The sequence below is a fragment of the Carettochelys insculpta genome, chromosome 26 (genome assembly GCF_033958435.1).
Source record: "Carettochelys insculpta isolate YL-2023 chromosome 26, ASM3395843v1, whole genome shotgun sequence".
Lineage (NCBI taxonomy): Eukaryota > Metazoa > Chordata > Testudines > Carettochelyidae > Carettochelys > Carettochelys insculpta.
The window spans coordinates 11556453-11577301 of NC_134162.1; the positions used below are offsets into that span (position 1 = coordinate 11556453).

Genomic DNA, 20849 nt, shown 5'->3' on the forward strand with positions numbered 1-20849 from the left:
ACAGCAGGTGTCCCATCCTGTTTGTGGGATGTCACTTGCAGAAGGGCTGCCAGCAGGTACCTGACAGCTCTCTGGCATGCTAGCCTGGTGCTAGCAATGGACCTGAAACCAAACACCAGGCCCAGGTGGCAGGAATGTTCAAAATCCAACCCTGCAAGTTGCAACTCAAGTCCCCTTGCCTGGGTCTGTTGCCAAGACCCTGTGGTGATTGACCTTGACCCCTGTGGATAACCAGGCTAATGCATTAGTTACTGGCAATGTTCGCTCTAATTTTTTCCATCCGGGGTGGAATAAATTTTATGTGCATCAAGGCATGTGCAGATGTGCACCACTGTAGGAACATATGCTGCTGGATTGGGGTCCTCTGGCATTTGACTCTGTTCTGGGTGGCTGCCAAAGCACTTAGCTTATAGGGAATAATCATTATGTGGATTATTGTTCCTTAATAGCTGGTCTCTGTATCCAGAGATCAATGTGCTTTACAAAGGTGAGTTGGTCTCGGGATCCCCATCTTGCAGTGGGGAAGCTGAGGCAGAGGGAGAGGAAGTGATGTTCTTTCTTAAGGAAATGTCCCCAAACAGATCCATTTTCCCTCACTTCCTCTTTATTAGATATCATGAACTGTTGTGCACATTTTGTGACCTGTTTTTCTATAGCTTAGGTGACATTGGTCATGTGACGGGCAGTATTGTTTCTGTTGCTTAATTAGGTGTGTTTCTTTTTAAAACCTGTTTCCTGGTTTGAATGCTCCATGGAAAGAGAGCCAGTTTAAAGCTTCCCTGCCATGAATATTTGAGCCTGTGAACTGAAAACTGATGTTTTCTGAGTACTGGTGCTCGTAGAATTTCGATGATGTAAATCTCCACGGACAGCAAAGGGAGATGAACAGTGCCAGAAAGAAAGGATATAAAATTTCGAATGACTATTCACTGATTTATTGTTGCAGTACTTGCCTGGCTCCCATCTTTAATACTGCACTGCAATTTCCCTTGAAAATCTGAGCTGCAGTAATGAGAAGAGTTCTTACATTTCAAGCCCACTTAAATGCTGGTATCATGGAAACAGCAACTTCTGTGTGTGGTTTGCAGCACATCAGATGTCTAACGCAGGGGGAAAAGAATCCCTTGATTGTGTCTGGAGCCACTGAGATTGCCTGGTGCTGTTTTGGAACAGAACCCATGGTAGTTTAATTTAGGGTCTGGTAACTCAACATCATCCCAGTTTCCTTCAACCCCATAGCGCAAAGTGCACTGCTTGCTGGGAAGTGTTTTAAGCACACGGTCAGCACTTAATTACTTTCAGGGTTGCAGCAAGTCACCTGCATTGGCTGGCAGCTCTGTTTCCAAAACAAGTCAGGTACTTCCCGTTTACCTTCAATTGCTTGTTAGCAGGGGAGGCAGTTAAGCCATCTGTCGCTACACATTCAGGACTTCATAAAGGGCAAATTAATTCCACACCAGATGCACAAGGATTTGTCAAATGAGCCCCCGGGGGAGCAGGAAGGCTGCTGAAACCCCTTGTAGCTGAGTCATAGTGCAGGGTTCCTTTTTAATTAGTCATAGAGGGAAGGGGGAAGAAGCAAACTACCATTTGGCCACTTAGTGTGTGTCTCTCGAAAATTATGCCTGGGCGGAGCTATAAGCCATGTGTGATTGCCTTACAGTGAGTTGACAGTTGCTGATGTAATGCCGACAGACCCGGGTTGCCGGCACCGGGGATTGAACCTGCAATCATAGGGGCACAGGTTCAATCCCTCATGCGTCTGTTGGCATTACACTAAGTTCTGTACACAGGCCCACAGACGGGGGTGGGAGGGGCAAAGGGGGCACTTGCTCCAGGGCCTGGCAATATAAAAGGGCCTGTGGCTGCTGCTGCTACTGCATCACCAACCAGAGCCCTGACCCTTTTAAATCTCCATTGGAGTGCTGCACAGTGGGATCTAGGCAGTGATAAAGGCTTGGAGGGGGGCATTCTGGGTGGTGCTGAGGGCTAGCTGCCCCTGTGCCGCCCCTTTCCAGAGCACAGAGCTCCCCTGCGCACACACCTTGCCTGGTGTCCTCTCCCTTGTCTGTAGATAAACTACAAACAGATGAATGGTTCTTCAACCATGGGCTGAGACCACCAAGTGGATCACAAACCCATTTCTGGGGGGTCATCAGGGCTGGCTTCGACTTATTGGGGCCTGGGTCCCACCACCTGGGATGGAAGTCTTCAGCCTTAGGTGGTGGGGGCTCAGGCTACTGACCCAATGCCTGGGTCTGAAGCCCTTGGGCTTCAACTCTGGCCTCCATGCCTGGGGCAGTGGGGTTTGGGCTTTGCTCACAGCTCTCCAAAGCAGGCTCAAGCTATGGTCCCATCTCCCCCCTTCCCACCATGGTTATACAGAGGGTCACAGCATCGTGATGTTTGAGACCCCCCAGATTAGTTTAACATTGCATCATTGTCACCTTGTGTGGAATTTCATCACCATTGTGTTTCAATGTTTTGATTAGGATGTTCAAAGCAGTCCAGGGGACTTAGACACAGGGGTTTAGGTCTGCACTGTTGCCCTATCTCAAAATAACTTCTGCAATTTGCATAAGTTATTTTGAGGGAACTTATTTTGAACCTGATGCAGGCTACACTGCACTGGAGATAGAAATAAGTCCCTATTTTGAACTTCCCACTGTCCCTCGTATGAAGAGGGGTAGTGGGAATGAAATACTGCACTCAAAATAGCTGTTTGGCTGTGGGGTATTCCGAAATAGAAACTGTAGTGTAGCCTGAGCCAGTATGTCTATTAACTTTAATTGAAGTTGTATCTAAATCCCCACGACTGCTTTGAAAATCTCAATCTTAATGTTGTTGCCTAAAGACCCTGATTCAGCTGAAGACCCATTGACTTCTGTAGCAGTTGAAGATGCACATAAATTTAAGCAAGTGCTTCAGTTGTTTGCTGATTTGTGAACTTGAATAGGTTTGTCATGATACATGGATACAAGATGAACCCAAAAGAAAGGGACAGGAGGCAGAAAGGCTCTCAGGCAGGTTAACAGTAGAATCTTCTCCCATCAGCTTATTATGTAGGATTCTTGCTGAATGGGGCATTCATCCATCCAAGAGGCTCCTTGGAAATGTTTTGATCCTTATCCAATGCCACCTTCCCGCATTCACCAGTAAGATTTTGGTAATTTTATTTGCAAATTCCATGGATACGAAAACTGGCCCCTGGATCATAATGAATCCATGTGGGAATTGAGCTGGCCTTTTGTCTGAAGAATATAACTAAGGTCCTTGCACTGGTTCTGTGATATTTTTTTTTTGTTGTTTTTTCAAGAAATATCATGAGCCAGGAGTGATATCGTATTATACACAGCTTGCTGATTCTCTCTTTCACATGCTCCAGGACTGGAGTGATCTTTTAATAATAGGTCAGTGCTCTGACGGAGCATTCATCTGGCAATTGGCTGGATCTGATGTTTTTGCGGAGTGGCAGGGAATGTGGGGTCTGTGCTATTTGTGGGTCGTTGTGATGGAATCAGTTCGTGCTTGTGCAGCATAAAAGGAAATGAGGGGGAAATACAGCACATATGTTTGCCATTGTAACCCAACTTTTCCATCCCATGCTCAGGGCATAGGAAAATAGTTCCTCTCATATAGCTCGAGCATGTTGAGATTTTATTTAAACCAAGATGGTTGCATCTACGCTGGGAAAAAGATGGAAAAGTGCCCCCTTCTGTTTCCACGTACACTAACATTGTGTGGCACTGAGGGTAGGCCAGCAGTGCAAGGAGTGGAGGGGAGTGAAGTGGTGCTACTTAGTTGAGAGAAACCCAAACTGTGCAACTGCCGCCATTTGAATACAAGCCTCAACTTCCCTCCTTGGTCCTGTGCAACATTCCCTCTTTTTTTTTTCCATCCTTGAATGGAATAAATTTTGTTCTGTGCACCAAGGCATGTGAGGATGTGCACCACCAATAGAAACACATGTTGGTGAGCGTGGGTGCTCTGCTAATCAGCTGGGCTGCACTTGAATCTGCCCTGGCTGGCCGCCCAAGTGCTCAGCTTACAGAATACTCTGGTCCTGTTCCCATTCTGCACGAGGAGGTCATGTAGCGGTGTCCAGCTGTCAGGCCGGGTGAGCAGAACAGAACAGGGAGTGATGGGTGTGCATACATTGCAAGAGAACCCACTGGTTATCCTGACTTGGCATGTAGAACACCTCTTAACGTGCCAGAGGAGGGATACCATTGAAAGCTATTGCCTTCCAGCTCAGGGAAGTGTTCTTTCTGTAGCACAGGTGGAGTATTAAAGCCCCAGGACTGGGCTTTATCTTTAGGTTCTAATGAATCTAATTAACACGAGTGGATGTCAGCTCTCCCTCTTCACCTGGAGAATAGTCCCATGGGAAGAGTGAGGGAAGATGTGATGTCAAATGGCTTGTTACGCTCAGGATTTTGAGGACAGTTAAAAGGAGCGGTGAACGGAAATGGCTGCTCTGTGATCCCCAGTGAACATAAACTGTGTTTCTTTGCATATGGTTGTCCCACAGAGCTTTTGCTTGGACATTACTTACCCCAGCCTTGATTTGTATCTCCCTTAAGGCTTATAAGCTCTCCGTTAAAACTCACTTTGCAGTCTGCTGGCGTGCAATTGGGCAGTCCCTCAGTGATCTCCTCTGGCATCTATCTGAAGGGTATTTATGGCCCTGATTCTAGGGCAGGTGGTGTTTTATGACACAGGCAGCAGGGCACTCTGCTGCAGAATGAGAATACGCACACATGAATTGGTTTGCCTGGACTCTGGATGATAAAGTCCCCGTTCTTGAAGAGAGACTTAATTCTTTGGCTCCTAGCCAAATTGTAGAGACTTTACAAATGCTTCTGGCCGCAACCCAAGCTATGCCCCCAAAATCAAGAGGAATTGCACAGCGACAACATTGTAGTTTTATCTTGAGCACGTTTAATTTGGAGTGAGGGTATTGCTGTGCCAGTCACCCCAGTGCTAGAGAGGAAGTCCAGGCTGAGATTCAGGAACTTCCAATGCAAGTGCTGCCTGTGCCACAGATTCCTTGTGTAACTCTGGGCAAGTCACTCTTTCTGTTGCTGCCTCCGCTCCCTGTCTTTTAACCTTGAGATGTTGATCCTTCTCTGCCTTATGGGAATGTTGGCAGAATAAATCCATTACTTATATGAGAGACTTAGAGGCTCCAATGGCAGAGGGTCCAGCGGAGGGCGACCAAAACAATTAGGGAGCTGGAGCATATGACCTATGAAGAAGGGTTGAGGAAACTGGGTCTGTTTAGCCTGCAGAAGAGAAGACTGAGGGGGGATTTGATAACAGCCTTCAACTTACTGAAGAGAGGTTGCAAATAGGCTGGAGAGAGGCTGTTCACAGTGGTCACGGATGGCAGAACACAGAACAATGGTCTCAAGTTGCGGTTGGGAAGGTCCAGGTTGAACATTAGGGAAAACTTTCACTAAGAGGGTGGTGAAGCATTGGAATGGTCTACCCAGGGGAGTAGTGGAGTCTCCATCCCTGGAGGTGTTTAAGTCTCAGCTCAACAAAGCCCTGGCTGGGCTGATCTGATGGGTTTGGCCCTGCCTAGGGAAGGGGGCTGGACTTGATGGCTTTTTTAGGTCTCTTCCAGCTCTATTGTTCTATGATAGGTACCTTGGTCCTGACACCATGCTTCTTGTTGTCTGAATCTTTCAGTTGACTTCAATAAGACACGGATTGGGCCCTGAGCATCTACCCCTGTAGTCTCTGAGCCTGTCACATCCACTAGTGGTATAGGTATGCTCATGGTGCACCATTTTGGGCACCCTGCTTCCAGCAGTGACCTACTTCCGATGCTTAATTAACAGGCAAAATCTCACTATGAGGGGCCTGTTTTCGATTGGCCAATATCATGCTCCAGGCTAGGAGGGGAATTCCTACCTGACCTCTGCAGTGTGCCAGCATTATGCGTTGAAGCATGAGATTTAATTATCTTTCACATGGATTGCTACAAATAAGGCTATAAACTTATCCAGCCCCTTGTTTAAAAACTGCAGCCACAGTATCTGACCATCTAATCTCCCTTTGCTCTTGGTACAAAGAGCTAAAAGGAGACAAGGATCATAACTTTCTTTTTTACATCTTAACCCAATGTTGTGAAGCTTTGAATAGCAGAAATTGTCTTTTTGAATATATCCCCTTGTGTTTGCCGGATGGAAATGAGCACCATGTCCTGAAAGCATCCTCCGAACACCTGGAAACTCTGAATTTTTGAGCCAAACTCCTGGTGCTCATTTGCATTCTGCAGACAAGCAAATATATTCTAAAAGCTGGAGGATTCGGTGAGAGAGACAGAGAAGAATCATTTTGCAGTCAGCTCAGTGCTGTCCTTTTAGTGGCTTTTGGTCCCCATAAGGAACCATACACGAAAGCTGCCATGCCTCACTGCACAGACAGTAATGATGCAGCTTTGTGTATCTACTCATATTTCATTGCAGTGTCTGTACTCCCAGCTGATTTTTCTCACTCTGCCTGTGGATTTGAATTCATTACAGGGTCACACAAACCTCTTCTTTCCATCTTCTTACGACCAAGTCCCTTCATTTTTATAATGGACTGATTTCATCTGAAGGAGAGCGACTTCCTTCTTTGGATGTAACTGTTTTGTTTTCCCTTCACTGTTTGCAGACTCAGAGGGATGTTGATGCTTTACAGGTCTCCCTAAAGGGCTGAGGCATGTTTCATTTGCCTTGTGCTCTCTCTCTCTGACATGGCCCGGGAGTCCCCTGCCCTTGGGGTTCAAGGGTATGGCTGCAATCTGTCAGTCTTGCGCCTGGCAGAGGGTGAGGGTGCCCTGCCAGAGGGTGCCAGAAGTTTGCAGCACCTGGAGGCACATTGCAGGGAGAGACTTGAAGCTTGTGTGGTGCTTCCAGGACGGCTCCAGAAGAGTGCACAACAGCAGCTCTGCCCAGATGTTATTGTGTGGATGTGTGGGATACCCTGGTATCCTCTCTAGTGCCCAGGTCTCTCATCCCCTCCCTCCCTCAGGAAGGGGAAGGGACTTCCTCCAGAGTATGCCAGTAGCCCAGGATTTGGAATAAACCCTATTAAAACACAGTGGGCTATGCTGTGGAAGGGAAGCAACACCCAGTGTCAGGCTTCCAAGGTCTTAAGCAAACTTGGGATCCTCCAGAGTTTTTAAATGTGAAAAATCTCTTGGTTGCCTCCCTCGGGGGTAGGACAGCCTTGCTTTTCCCAGGGATCCCATCAGGGTAAGTGTCTCTCCAACTGCTTCATTTTCTACTGGTAACTCACCCCCTTAATTTTCTCAGCGCTATTCTTCCTGCCCCTTCCCCACCCCCAACAATCATTTAATGCGCAGTGCAGGTTAAGGGCAGGGGTCTTGGAAAGAGACTTTCTCAAGCAGGGTAAATGGATCCTGAATATATGTAAGACCAGTCAAACCAAACGTCCATCTAGCTCAGTATCTTGTGTTCTGGCAGAGGCCATTTCCAGATGTCCCAGCGGGAACAAACAGAACAGGTTATCATCAAGTGATCCATCCCCTATTGCCCTTTCCCAGGTTCCAGCACATAGAGGTTAGGGACACTATTCCTGCTCATCCTGGCTAATAGCCATTGAATTTGCCTACATGAATTTACCTATTTTTTGAATCCTGTTTTAGTCTTGACCTTCACAACACCCTCCAGCAAGGAGTTCCACAGGTTGACTGTATGTTGTGTGAAGAAATACTTCCTTCTGTTGGTTTTAAATCTGCTGCCCATTAATTTCATCTGGTGACCCCTAGTTTTCATGTTATGGGAAGGAGTAAATAACTCCTTTATTCACTTTTTCCACATCAGTCATGATTTTATAGACTGCTATCATATCCCCCTTAGTCATCTCTTTCCAAGCTGAAAAGTCACACTTATTAATCTCTCCTCATATGGCAGCTGTTCCATACCCCTAATCATTGTTGTAGCCCTTCTCTGAACCTTTTCCAGTGCCAAGAAATCTTTTTTTTTTTTTTTTTTTTTTTTTTTTTTGAGAGGAGGCGACAATACTTGTGTGCAGTACTCAAGATGTGGGTGTACCATGGATTTACACAGAGGCAATAAGTCTGTCTTACTCTCTATCCCTTTCTTAATGGTTCCTAACATTCTGTTTACATTTTTTTTTAAACTTCTGATAGCGAGATGGAGGGTTAATATAGCTGGAGCCCAGACAGGCATTTGATGTAGAAGGATTAAAACTTTCCTTTGCTGTGAGGCCACAGAAAAACTTCACAGCCGTTGGGCTGCTGATGTGCAGAAACCTCCACCGTTATACTGACTGTACTGTTGTCTTGTTTGCAGGTATCACCCCATCCGTCAGTTTCCATGGGGAGCCTGGGGCTGAGGGGGTGTGGGGTAGGAAGGCAGATGAGCATTTTGAAGGCATCTCCTGCCTCTTTACCTGGAGGCCTGTTCACATGTGTGCAGCAGGGGCGCAAGGTTCTGGAGGTCGGGGGACTTTGCTCATCTGCAGTGTGATCCTCTCTTGGTCTCTGCGTTCCCACCCGACTGCTCTGTGGACCAGCTGTGCACAGACAGATGAGGCTGAGATGCCTGAGAAGTTTTTCAGGAGGCTGCAGTACCCTGTTGTGTGGCCTGTTTCTGTGAATTAGGAGAAAGTGGCAACCACGCACTGGATGTCCTTGTCATCCTTAATTGACTCACCATGGCACAGAGGGTGTTTTGTTACCTGGCTGCTTTTTCAGCATCCTCGTACGCTGGCAAGTCAGACCGTTGTGACGTACCAGTAACACCGAGTCAGGCCAGTGAGCCAGGAATAGATCTTTCTGTGAACCTCTCTTCACAGACAGTGTTCCTTCTATTTCTTTCCATATGTACGTAGAATACATTTTATGTGCATCAAAGCTGTGGCTGTGGGCACTCTGCTAATCACCTGAGCAGCACCTGAATCTCTTCTGGGCAGCCATCCTTGTGCTCAGCGAGCAGGAAACACTGTTCCCCTTGCTGTGAAGCTGACATGGACTACAATAATGTGTGTTGCTGTTCCCCACTCACTCATGGGCTTGGCCAGAGACCAGGCTGTCATCTGGCAGAGAGAGAGCATTTGTTCATCTCTTGGGGCTAGAAATGGCCTGCCTTGAGCCCTGTGTACATTGCTGTTTCCATTCTCGGGCCTGCTGGGTGCTCCCTGCACCTCTTCATGCCACTGACCCTGCACCACGGATCCAGCGGAGCAGGAAGACCCATCTGCCTTGATCCACTCATGGGATCAGAGACCTAAGTTGCTAGAGGAAGCACTTAAAACCAGCACAGTTAGTTACCTTCTTTTCCCTGGAGGAAATTAGGGCCCCTGTCCTAGAAGCCATTCATTCATGGAGTCCTGAAGCCAGAAGGGACTGTGGTAGCCAGCCTACTTCCTGTGTGAACGACAGCAGGGCTTCTTCCAAAACAGTCTCTGATTACAGCTTCCCAGTGTTGAACTAGAATTGTGAGCAGCCACGTGTATCTGGCCTGGCACCTGCTCCACCTCAGCTCTGCCAGTGCTGCCAACCTCATTGCATGCCAGCACTGTTCCCGGAATGTGCTCGGGAGATTTTGATTCCATTGGGCCAGTCTTGCCAGCTCTCTTTTGGGTCCTGCCAAATATCAGAGCCTTTGTGGCTGTCAATCGCTTAATCTCTAGGTTCTCCTAAGTCTGCTGGAAGTTTGCAGTTTATATACCATTCTAATTTACCTATATTGAAATTCTTTGATAGCAAGACAATGGGTGGCTGTCAGTGAATTTCTGGGCTGCAAAATATTTCCAATTCCAGGGAGCTGCGTCTCATGGTTTTTTTTTGTTTTTTTTTTTAATTAATCCATCTGAAGTTTTATGGACAAGAAAATGGGTCATCGGCTTCCGTCTTGCACACAAACCTGTCAAAGGAGAGGAATGGTTTGTAACCTCTCTGTGGTTTTGCTTTGCCTGATGCTGTTTCCTGCCACATTGCAGGTGCTGGGGGCAGAGCACGTAGCATTTGAGGGCCCCACAGAAAGTTGCTCCATGCCTTGCAGAACTTGTTTTATGTGGAAGCAGCGTCCTGGCTCCTGGACAGCTCCCAAAAGCATTTAACTCTCTCTCCAATACCAGTACCACGGTTCCCTCTAATTTCTTCCATCCATGGGTGGAATCAACTTTATGTGCACCCAGGCGTGTGTGCATGTGCACCACTGATAGAAACACAAGCTGCCGGCTGTGGGTGCTCTGCCAATCAGCTGAGCGGCATTTAAATCTCTCCTGGGTGGCTCAGGGCCCATACAGCAACTTTCCTGGGGCTCGTCTCCCTGCCCACCAACCTCTGTGACAGGGCACTGCAGAGGAGCAGGTGGCAGCAAGAACACCCACAGATTCCCCCTTCCCTTCCTTACCCAAGTTAGCCCATTCTTTTAGGCTTAAAGGTCAAGGTCCTTGGCTGGTGTGATTCAGCATGGCCGCATTGACTTCAGTGGAACTACATCTGTTCATATCAGCTGAGGATCTGACTCAGTATATTGGGTCTGGGTAGCTGCAGTGTCCCTTGAATGTAAGCCTGCTTCAGGTTCATCCAAGGCATGACATTCCAAGATGCTGGCACCTGCAGTTCCTGCTGACATCACTAGGGGCTGTGGGTGCTAAGTACTCCAGTGCAAATAGGGCTTTTAATGAGGCTCCTTAATAATCTCCCATGGCAGGTGTATCCTGAAAAGTTTATTGCCCATTTGCTTAAATGTTGTAAATGCCCACCAGTTATGTTGCTCTTTAGATCCCTAAAGCTGTCTTGGTGATGGGACCTGATTACTGGTGTTTCTCTGACTGGTTTCTGACGAACAAATAGGTTTCCATAAAAGACCTGCATGTGAACCCCTCCTACGTACTGCACCTGACTGTAGTTTAAGCCTCCCAAAAGGAAATTCACCAAACCCTATGAAAGGGAGAGAACAGAGCCCTTATCCTTCTGTGTTTCCCGCACATGGAGAACAGAGTGACTTCCAAGGCAGGCTGTGAATGTGCTCATTGGATTACTGGGAACATTGGGAGGGCACGTGTTATGGATTAGCCATGCAGATTCCTCAGTGCTTATGTGGAGTTATCACTTTTTAGCTTGGAAGTGATTAGTAATGCCTCCCAAGCCGCTAGAAATGCAGGGAGGAAAACTAAAATGTAGATTTAATTACAACTTTTGCCTGGATGAACCTGCTGTCAGCAATACCCTGGCTGTTCTGCCCTGGGAGAAAATGCTAGCAGGGCCATGAAAAACAGTGAGTGGGTTCCAGTTGCTGTGTGAGCAGCATAAAAACATTTGGCAGCTGCAGGGGGATGAAGTGGTACTTTCCAGCGAGGCAGCAGTAGTTAGTGCAGGGGGTGAAGTCAGGGATCCTGCCGCTGACTCCACAAGATCTCTGGCAAATCTCCCTGCCCTGCCTCCATTTTACAGATGGGGAAGCTGTCATGCTTATCTGCTGGGAGGTGACGCTCCCTTATGGTTTTCCAAGCACTCTCAGACCTCGTGCGAGTGGTGGTGGTAGAGGGGAAAGTACCTTGACTTCCCTGTGCAAAAAGGCAGAGGACATTTGCCTGTGTGGTGGTGTTTTGTTACAGTAATGCTTGACCAAGTTGCCCAAGTTCTCCAGGAGTTTGAGTTTCATTAGTTGCAGGTGGACTTCCTTAAAGCATTGATAATGGTCACAAACTCCCATAATAAGCACAGTTCCCTCAGGCCTCCCGTGTTGACAGCTGGCTGCAAGCTGCAGTCCGTGACAGAAGCCTTCCTCATCCCATGTGAGCTTTTCGGTTTGTGCCACTTGTTTCCAAGCCCCTCCTTTGACCACCTCATGAAACTCTACCATATCCACACTTCAGTGCTTGCCATGTGTGGATCTCGTTCTGCAGTGCTGTGGGAAGTGCCTCAAGAAATCCATTATTCACCCCGCCCCCGCCCCCCCCCGCTTGCAATCAGCAGCACACATCCCGGAAATATTCCTGTTGAGGACTGCAGGGAGGAAATAGGATCCATTGTGGACAAGTCATTAAATCACCCAGAACACTTCAGATCGATCCATCGCTAAAGAACTCCCTGGGATTTTAACAGCCCCTCTGCCTCGTACTAACTGCTCAAATCTCAGACCCTCCTGCATCACAGATCTGTGTGGCATTTCTCAGCTTTCCAGAAGGGACCGCTTAGAGCTTTTAAGTATCAGGTTGGAAATAACTTAGATTCTTTGGAGCCATATGGTTGAATTCCAACAGAGTTAAACAAACAAACAAACCCACTTTTGCCCTTTTTGAGAAATTTCCTTGCAGGTTTAATGAAGCCTTCTGGGCAAAACTCCGTACAGTGTCTGCAGGGAAACAAAGGAAGCCACAAAACTCCATGAAAATGACGTTGGGGGTGCCAAGAGGATGCCTTTGAGTCTTTGGCCAAACTTCTTCTGTGCTGTTATGCAGGATGCTGGTTCCCTGTCTGTGTTCTTTCCCAAAAGTAGCCATTGTATGGCTCTGGGGCTTCTAATATAAACATTAAGAAATGTCTTAATAATAGAGACAATGTTCCACATGCCTCTGAAATGCAGCTACCAGTGGGAAGAAGGGTGAGCCATCAACTGCTGGAGGTTGCGTTCATCCTTCGACTCTTATTAAATTGTAAGCTCGGTGGGGAAGGGACCAGTTTTTGTTTTCTGGGCCTACTATGGTGGAGTCTTGATGCTTGATTTGGGCCTTTAGGTACAACGCCAGTACAAATAATAGCAAAAAGTGGCATTATCTTGTATCAGAGATGTACCCATGTTAGTCTGTATCCGCAAAAATGATGAGACCTCTGGCACCTTGTAGACTAACATTTTTAGAGCATAAGCTTTCATGGCCAAAGACCTACTTTGTCAGGTGCATCTGATGAAGTGGGTCTCTGCCCATGGAAGCTTATGCATTATCTTGTAAACTCTCGTGCAGGATTGTGCTTGTCTTTATGCTTGTACATAGAACCAGGGCCATGAAGAGCATGCCATTGCAGCATTCACTTTGGGTGGTGCTCCTGGCTGCAAAGTGACGTACAAACCAAAGGCATTAACTATCCTGTATTGCTTGTTTCAGAATGTAACAGAACCAGCAGCAGAAGAAAAACCCAAAGCTCCCACGATCCAGGAGATTAAACAGAAGATCGACAGTTATAACACCAAGGTTACCAACTGCTTGTTGATGAAGCTGGTATGTATTTTATTCAACTGTCTACATTTATTTTGGTGTGAATAAGAGCAGATGTTTTAATTCTGGCTTGGGAGCTGCCTTGGCCTGGTTCTGGGCCTCTGCATAGGGGTGGAGTTCACCCAACATGGATAGATCCAAAATCTCTGATTCATTTGCTGAAAAACTGGCTCTGAGGTCCTATTGCAGTGAGAACAACCATGCAGATAGTATGAATGCACAGAAGATGCAACTACATTTGTAAACAGCAGATAATTAGATATGGTAACTGCATCAGTTACCAGCACAGGGACCAGCATTTGAACCAAAGTACATCAAATGAATTCTGAGTATAGCATTTGTGTTAATCTGTTAACTAAAAGAGTGTTACAAGGAGGAGGAAGAAAAATTGTTCCCCTTAGCTTTTGAGGATAGGACGAGAAGCAGTGGGCTTAAATTGCAGCCAGGGAGACTTAGGCTGGCCATTAGAAAAATCTTCCTAACTGTCACAGTGGTTAAACCCTGGAATAAATTGTCGGGGGAGGATGGGGAATCTCCATCTTTGGAGATATTTAAGAGCAGGTTAGATGGACACCTATCAGGGATGGTCTGGAGACTCTAGATGGTGCTTGGTCCTGTTGTGAGGGCAGGGAACCAGACTTGATGACCTCTTGAGGTCCCTTCCAGTTCTACTGTTCCAGGATTCTATATTAGCAGCTGTCTTCTGAAGTGGTCTGCTTGATAGATAACACAGGACTTTGTTCTCCAGGGCTGTCCCCCAGCACCTGAAGCCCTTACTCAGTAGCCTTGTTTGTATCTGGGTTTGTTTGGCATGAGCTGCCACACAGATCAGACACTTGCTTTACAGTTTCCCAGAGAGGACATTTCAAGGTCCAGAAATTGCTTTGTCCTCCATACATCTGGGTGTATTGTTGTGGCTGGGATGAATCACGGTAATGAGAAAGCTGTACCACTGCAGCTCAACGACTGTCTTGCAGCCTGTCTGAGGATGCAGAACCTTTGGGAAACAGATGTGCCACTCTATTCCATCACAGGCAAACTTCTAAAGAAAGTTGTGCGAGCCCATAGTAATATGCTTACAATTCTAGCCCTTGATGGCAGCCTCCGTTTGCTGTTTGGAAAAAACCACCCATGGAAATCAAGCCCTGTTGTAAGCCTGGAGGGGGCTGAGGAAATGGCTGTGTTCACAAATTAGATTTAACAAAAGGAGCAAACTTCCTCAGCTTTCATAGATCAGAAGGAAAGCAGTTTGGAAAAACAGAAGTAATGTGATTTTTTAGAATTTCAGAGCACAGTGTTTAGCTGTTTTAAGTTTTCCTGCAGCTTGGCAGGGTGTGGAAAAGCCCCATTCTGTTTAAAGAAACAGACATCGCATACGACTGAAGTGAACAAAAACTAGGCCAGGGAATAGTCTTACGACAACCAGGAGCACTGTTCACTGTCAGCTGAGCACTTGACATACAGGTGCCACCCACCTGATTAGCACAGCACCCACAACGGGCAGCATGTGTTTCTGTGGGGCGGGGGTGCATGTTCCCATGTGCTTTCGTGCACATAACAAACATTATTCCACCCAGGGATGGAACAAAATTGGAGAGAACCTGGATCAGGAGTCACCTCGGGGATCTTTTCCCATCTTATAACCTTTCTGACCCATGCATTAACATTGGAGTGGCTTGGGTCCCAAAACTATTACTCTGGGATCATCTTCTTTTAAGACAAATGGACCATCTTTTGTTTGTAACCTGTACAGTCCTGGGGCCTTGTAGCAACTCACATCTGTCCCAGCTGGCAGCAGTGAGCCTACAACATGGTATCTGGGCAATCAATTCCAGAGCTTCTAATCTTTTATAGTTTGTTACAGCCTGGCATCCAGGTGTTGTCTGTGCTGAGCAAAAGTTATATTTCTCATACTGTCTGTGTCCTTTTCTCCAGGTCTGGCCCAAAACTGAAAATCTCACAGATTTTCCATGATTTGCGATGGAGAGCTGTAAGATTTCAATTATTTGAGCTAAAGCTGCCTGAAAACAGCCAGGAAATTCCTCTGTCCCTAGTTGAGATCCTTATGCATTCTCTCCAGTTCAAGGAGACAATAACATTGTTGCAAGTGCAAATGATATTTAATGTTAGTTAGTTTCCATAATTCTTCTCTGTAGCATGAATAGTTTCCACAGAATGAGACAGCAAAGGGGTGGGGAAGAATCACAGGGCATTACTACAGAGCAGGGAACAGAAAGAATTCTGTAGTGACTAACTGTAAATTGCTAGTTCTTTTTACATTATTAATAGGAAAGTTTCAAGCACTAAAGAAAGCTGTCCTTGCAGCTGACCCACAATGTCTACCACTAGGTTAAGTGCTGCAAAAAACCCTCCAGTTGGAGAAACCAATACTTAGCTGAAATCCTGTCTTGCACCATGAGCTCATTGAAGCTTGACTTTCACTATCTCCTTTGCCTTAGGATAAGGATGGCACTTACACGGGCTTCATTAAAGTGCACTTGAAACTGCGCCGGCCTGTGACCGTGCCGGCGGGGCTCCGGCCGCAGTCCATCTATGATGCCCTCAAGGAGGTGAACCCGTCCAATATGACAGACAAGAGAACTTCCTTCTACTTGCCACTGGATGCAGTCAAGCAGCTGCACATCAGCAGCACGACCACCGTTGGTGAAGTGATCCAGGGGCTCCTCAAGAAGTTCATGGTGGTGGATAACCCTCAGAAGTTTGCACTTTTCAAGGAGATGCAGAAAGATGGGCAAGGTGAGTTCCCACCCTTCCAAGCAGCCCCATCCGTTGACATGTCTCCCTGCCCGCCCCCCAATAGGGGAATTTCCAGATGCTTCCTCTCCCTTCCACAGCTGATAAGATTGTGATTTGCAGTACAATAGTGCTAGAGGCCCAACCCAAGCCCCACTGTGCAAGGAGCCAAACATCAATGATGCCACTGTTCCCTGCAAGTTGTGCATTTGGGCAACCGCCCCAGAGAGATTCAGGTGCTGCCCAGCTGATCAGCAGAGCACTCACATCCAGGACCATGTGTTTCTGCTGGGGCACATAACAAAATGAATTCTACACATGAATGGAAAACTTACTGGGAACATTGCACAACGCCTGTCCCAGTGATCTTGCAACCTAATAGACTAAAACAATCCCCATCTGTAAAATGGGGAACTGAGGGCCAGAAGGGTCAAGTGACTCAACCAAGTCCACAGAGGGAATCAATGGCAGAGCTGAGAAGTGATCCTAAGTCTCTGGAGTCCCAGTCCAGAGACTAAACCCATGTTTCCTCTCATTTGTGTCATTCCTACCAGCAGAACTATCAAAGCCAGTGCTGTCCCATGGGAATTTTTGCTTTGCTATGTGGCAGTCTTACTGATGCATTAATCAGGGAAATGTGGCCTTTCATCATACTGATCCTGGCTTCTTGTGGTCACGTAAGGATCAAATGTCACTTGTTGCTGCAGTCCGGGGTGGCCTGGCCCATATCAAATTTAGATGATCAGATGTGCAGAACCAAGTCGCCCTGCCATTTCAGCTGGATAAGTGACTCACTGCCCGAAGCTGTTGCATAGCATTTCCGCCTTGTAGCAAGTCAGTACATGATCTTGCTTGCTGTGGCGTGTCTTGGGTGAAAGGATCAGCATAAATGACACAGGTTACTGGGACAAGATTTTAACAGAGTTCAAAAGAGAACTAGATAAACTCATGACGTTTAGATCCATCAATGCCTATCAGCCAGGACAGGTCGGAATGGGGTCCCTAAACTCAATTTGTCAGAGGTTGGAAATGGATGACAGGAGAGGGATTGCTTTGATGATTACTCTGTTCACTCCCTCTGGGGCATCAGGCATTGGTCTCTGTTGGGAGACAGGATGCCGGGCTAGATGGACCTTTGGTCTGACTCACTGTGGCAGTTCTTAGGACAAAAGGCTTCATGGCCTCACAGGTGTTGAGAGGATGAACACATGGAAGGTGATAAAATGCCTTGAGATAACAGTGAGGAAGGGCTATTTAGGAACCCAAGGAAGGTTTAACCAATGTTCTGCATACTAAATCCCTGGGCCATGTTTGCCTTCCCTCTGCGTAGTAAAAATATCCCTCTACTGCCCTATTCCGCTTCAGCACCAGCCCCTGTTGGCTAATGCAGGCGAACTTGTTTAACGAGGAAACTACCAATGTTCACTGGTGCATAGACAGGATCTAATTTCCAGCACCACACATAACACTGACTTAAGTTACAGGAGCTTGTGTCAAGCCAAGATGTAAATATGACCCCCTTTGTGAAATGCAAGCTGTTGTACCAGAAGCTAGGAGAGACCACATGCTGGCTGGCCTGAGTGCTGGATATAGCTGGCTTGTGAGACCCCAATAGACTCTGGAGCAAAATTGAACTGTCATAGGTGGACACAACTCTGATTGAAGTCAATGAAAATTACAGTTGCTTAGCCCACAGGCCTTTCAGCTGTTATAGCAGATGGTAGTATTCTTTAAAATCATGTACTAAATGTTGATACTGTGGAGGCTCAGATCCGCTTGGGGTGATTCAGTCCTTGGAGAAAGACACCCACCTGCATAGAATTCAGTCTTACCACGTGATCCTGTCTGCTATGTGTGAACAGATGAGTCGACATGCAGTACTCCCTGTAAGATGAGTGCTTCAGTGGCTGCTCAGGAGAGAGTCAGGTGCTGTCCAGCTGATTAGCACAACACCTACAGCCACCCAAAAGTGGGCAGCCTATGTTTCTGTTGGTGGTGCACATCCACATGTCTTGGTGCACATAACAAAATTTATTCACCCATGGATAGAAAACAGAGGGAATGCTGCCCCTGTAGCCTTTTTCCAATCAGTGGGTGTGTACCAACACTGATCTCGTCTAATCCCTGCAAGATTCTGACATTCTAACTGACTCACAGTTAGAGGTTGAAACTTAGCAGAATCATCATGATATCCCCACTCTTGCCAATAAGAGCTTGGCATTAAAAATATATTTAATTGATAGAGGAGCAGCTCTGAACCTATATCCCTGGCTTTTCCGCTTTCTACTCTCATTCCATGGTTCATAAAAAGCTTGTCTTCCTCTCCCCCTGTCTTGGGAGAAGGCTCCAATTCCCACTACTCTACCTTGCACCAGAATCCCACCCTGCAGGAAAAAAATCCCCCACTCAGAAATTGAACAGGAAGCTGATCTTCTTAGGCACTGTAATTGTCATGGCCAAACAGTCTTAGTACAAAACCATGAAGGAGATTATGGGCAGGATGTTCAAAAGCTCCTGCAGGAATAAGGTACCCAGTTCCCACTGAAATCAGAGGGGTTTTCCATGTATCACTGCTCCTTGGTCTGTTACATTCTCCCTGCCCCCAGAGAAGAGCTAAATTGCATTGTTTGGGGGTGGAGCAGATTGGGAGATGAGTGAGTTGATGCGTATCACACTAAGGAGCTACCAATCTACCTGTGCCTGGTTGCAGTGGTCAGCAGAGTGGGCTCTTCTTTGCCGGTCATGCTGACGTTAGTATTTGCAGAGATCCTTTCACTGGAAGCTCTCATGCAGCCCTTGGGGCCAGACTTTCTAAACTGGGAGCATGACATTAGGATTCTAAATCCTAACATTGCAGCCTAAACAAGTGGCCTGATTTTCAAAGGGGCTAAGTCCTTAGGTGCTCCCATCGACATGGATAGGAACAGCAGGGCCTCCAGGCCTTTGGGAAATGAGGCCACTTGCACAGATACCTCAGTAGGGTTAATGGAGCCTTACATCAGTCTTCAAGTGTGGTGCCCAAGAAGAGAATTAATTAAGCATGATAACCCATTCAGCCTTGAGCAGAGGGAGTAGATGGGCTTCCAACAGTACATCTAACCTTGGTATGTGACCAGATTCAGCTGCCTAGGTGAAGTCTGTCCCTGGCAGGCAGCTGTAATGACACAGATGAGTAATTTCCTTAATAGGAATAGAACCTTTACTCCATATCACATAGCTGAGCAGCAGCAGCCCTAGTATCTAGGTGTTGCAACTTGCAATCATTTGCTTTAACTAGTCTGTCCAGCTGCACCCTTTATAAACAACTTTGCTGGAGATGTTACATCCCACGCTAACTCTAGTTATAAAGTCCAGCTCAGGATGCCTTAGGACTGAACCTGTTTGCTCAGTTACTTCCAGACATCTTCCTGCCTTTGATACTACAGGCTCCTTTAAAATCTCTTTTCCCCCTGCAGTTCTCTTCCAGAAGCTCTCTCTAACAGAGTATCCCTTGTATCTCCGTCTGCTGGCTGGCCCCGACACAGATGTTCTCAGTTTTGTGCTGAAGGAAAATGAAACGGGGGAAGTTGAGGTATGTCTAGGAGTTGTTTTTTCCCTTGGCTTTCACACTGACATTAATAGCTTTACAAAAACAGGTGGTCTTATTCAGCAAACATGGCAGACTTACTGCAGTAGAAACACCACTTTTTTTTTTTTTTTTTGGTGAGGGAGGGTGGGAAAGAGGAGCAGCAAGTTTACTCCCCTTCTGTTACAGCCTGGATCTACACTGGGGTAGAAAGTAGACTTCCAGTACACAATTCTAGCTACACCATTAGTGTAGCTAGAATCAACTTGCTTACCTAGTTTAATCCAGGGCTCTAAAGGCTTGTGCTGACATCCCTTATTCCACGTGACAGCATGGACTACAGGGGTTGACAGCTGAGCCCAGAGAGGTTGATTTTTGCCATGTCTTAGCACACAGAGCAAAATCGAACTCTGGAAGATCGACCAGTAAGTATAGATTTACCCTCAGTTTTGATAATCAGAAATGCTGAATTAGACACCAGCCTTCAGGATAAATATTAAAACATCTCAAAGGATTCTTTGAGTTTTCTTTAGGTTTTTCAGAACTTTTGATCAACCTCAGTTTGTTGCAGAAAACTTAATGTTTTTGAAAATCTGTTCTGTAAAAATGCTTTGGCCTGTTCGATGTTTTAAAGCCCTAATCGGTTTGTTTTTGTTTGTTTATAGAACTAAGCAATGCAATTCCACTCTTAATCCTCGAAGCAGATTAGTTAAATGGAGCCGTAGCTAATCCATTGATTTTAAAATAGAGGCCAGTACGATGCTGTATAATAAATCCACAGCATCCTAAGTAATTTGATTTTGTGTTGCACCGTATGGCAACTCAGAAATTCAGAGAGAGAGTTCAGCTAAGTTTCAGTACTCTAGCGCTTGAGCTGAAGATGACTCTATCATCTGCTAAGCGGTTATGTCCAGGGGAGGCAACAGCTGCTTCTGGGCAAGGGGTGGGAGAGGAGATCCTGCTCTGTGTTCCCGGGAAGGGCAGGGCTGAGGGCTGCCCAGGGCACATGAATCCTCCCACCGCCCCAACGCACACGAGCACTGCCAGAGAAACTCCAGCAGCCATGTAAAGGGCCTAGGGCTCCAACCACCCCTCACTGCTACTGCAGCAGTGGTTGGAGTCCCAGGCTCCTTGGATATGCCGGTCTCTGGGACAACTGCTTCCTCCCACAACTGGCAGGCCTGGTCATGTCCCAAGAAAGGAGAGATCTGAAGGCAGTATTTAGTGTATCTGAATTCCAAAATTATGACCAAGATGTCATCATTTTCTCATGAGTATTGCCTGATGGGCTTCACTTCCAATACCACTGAATAAAAGCTGG

General features: G+C 46.7%; 1 protein-coding gene across 3 annotated transcripts in view; it reads left to right on the plus strand.

Annotated features, from left to right (window-relative positions):
- RASSF5 (Ras association domain family member 5) overlaps positions 1–20849 on the plus strand; it is a 96253-nt gene that overhangs the window by 70819 nt on the left and 4585 nt on the right. For all 3 annotated transcript variants that reach the window (XM_074977724.1, XM_074977725.1, XM_074977727.1), the window contains 3 exons: positions 13099–13212; positions 15669–15966; positions 19419–19534. In XM_074977724.1, coding sequence (XP_074833825.1) covers positions 13099–13212; positions 15669–15966; positions 19419–19534 — 528 coding nt within the window. The remainder of the gene's footprint in view (positions 1–13098; positions 13213–15668; positions 15967–19418; positions 19535–20849) is intronic.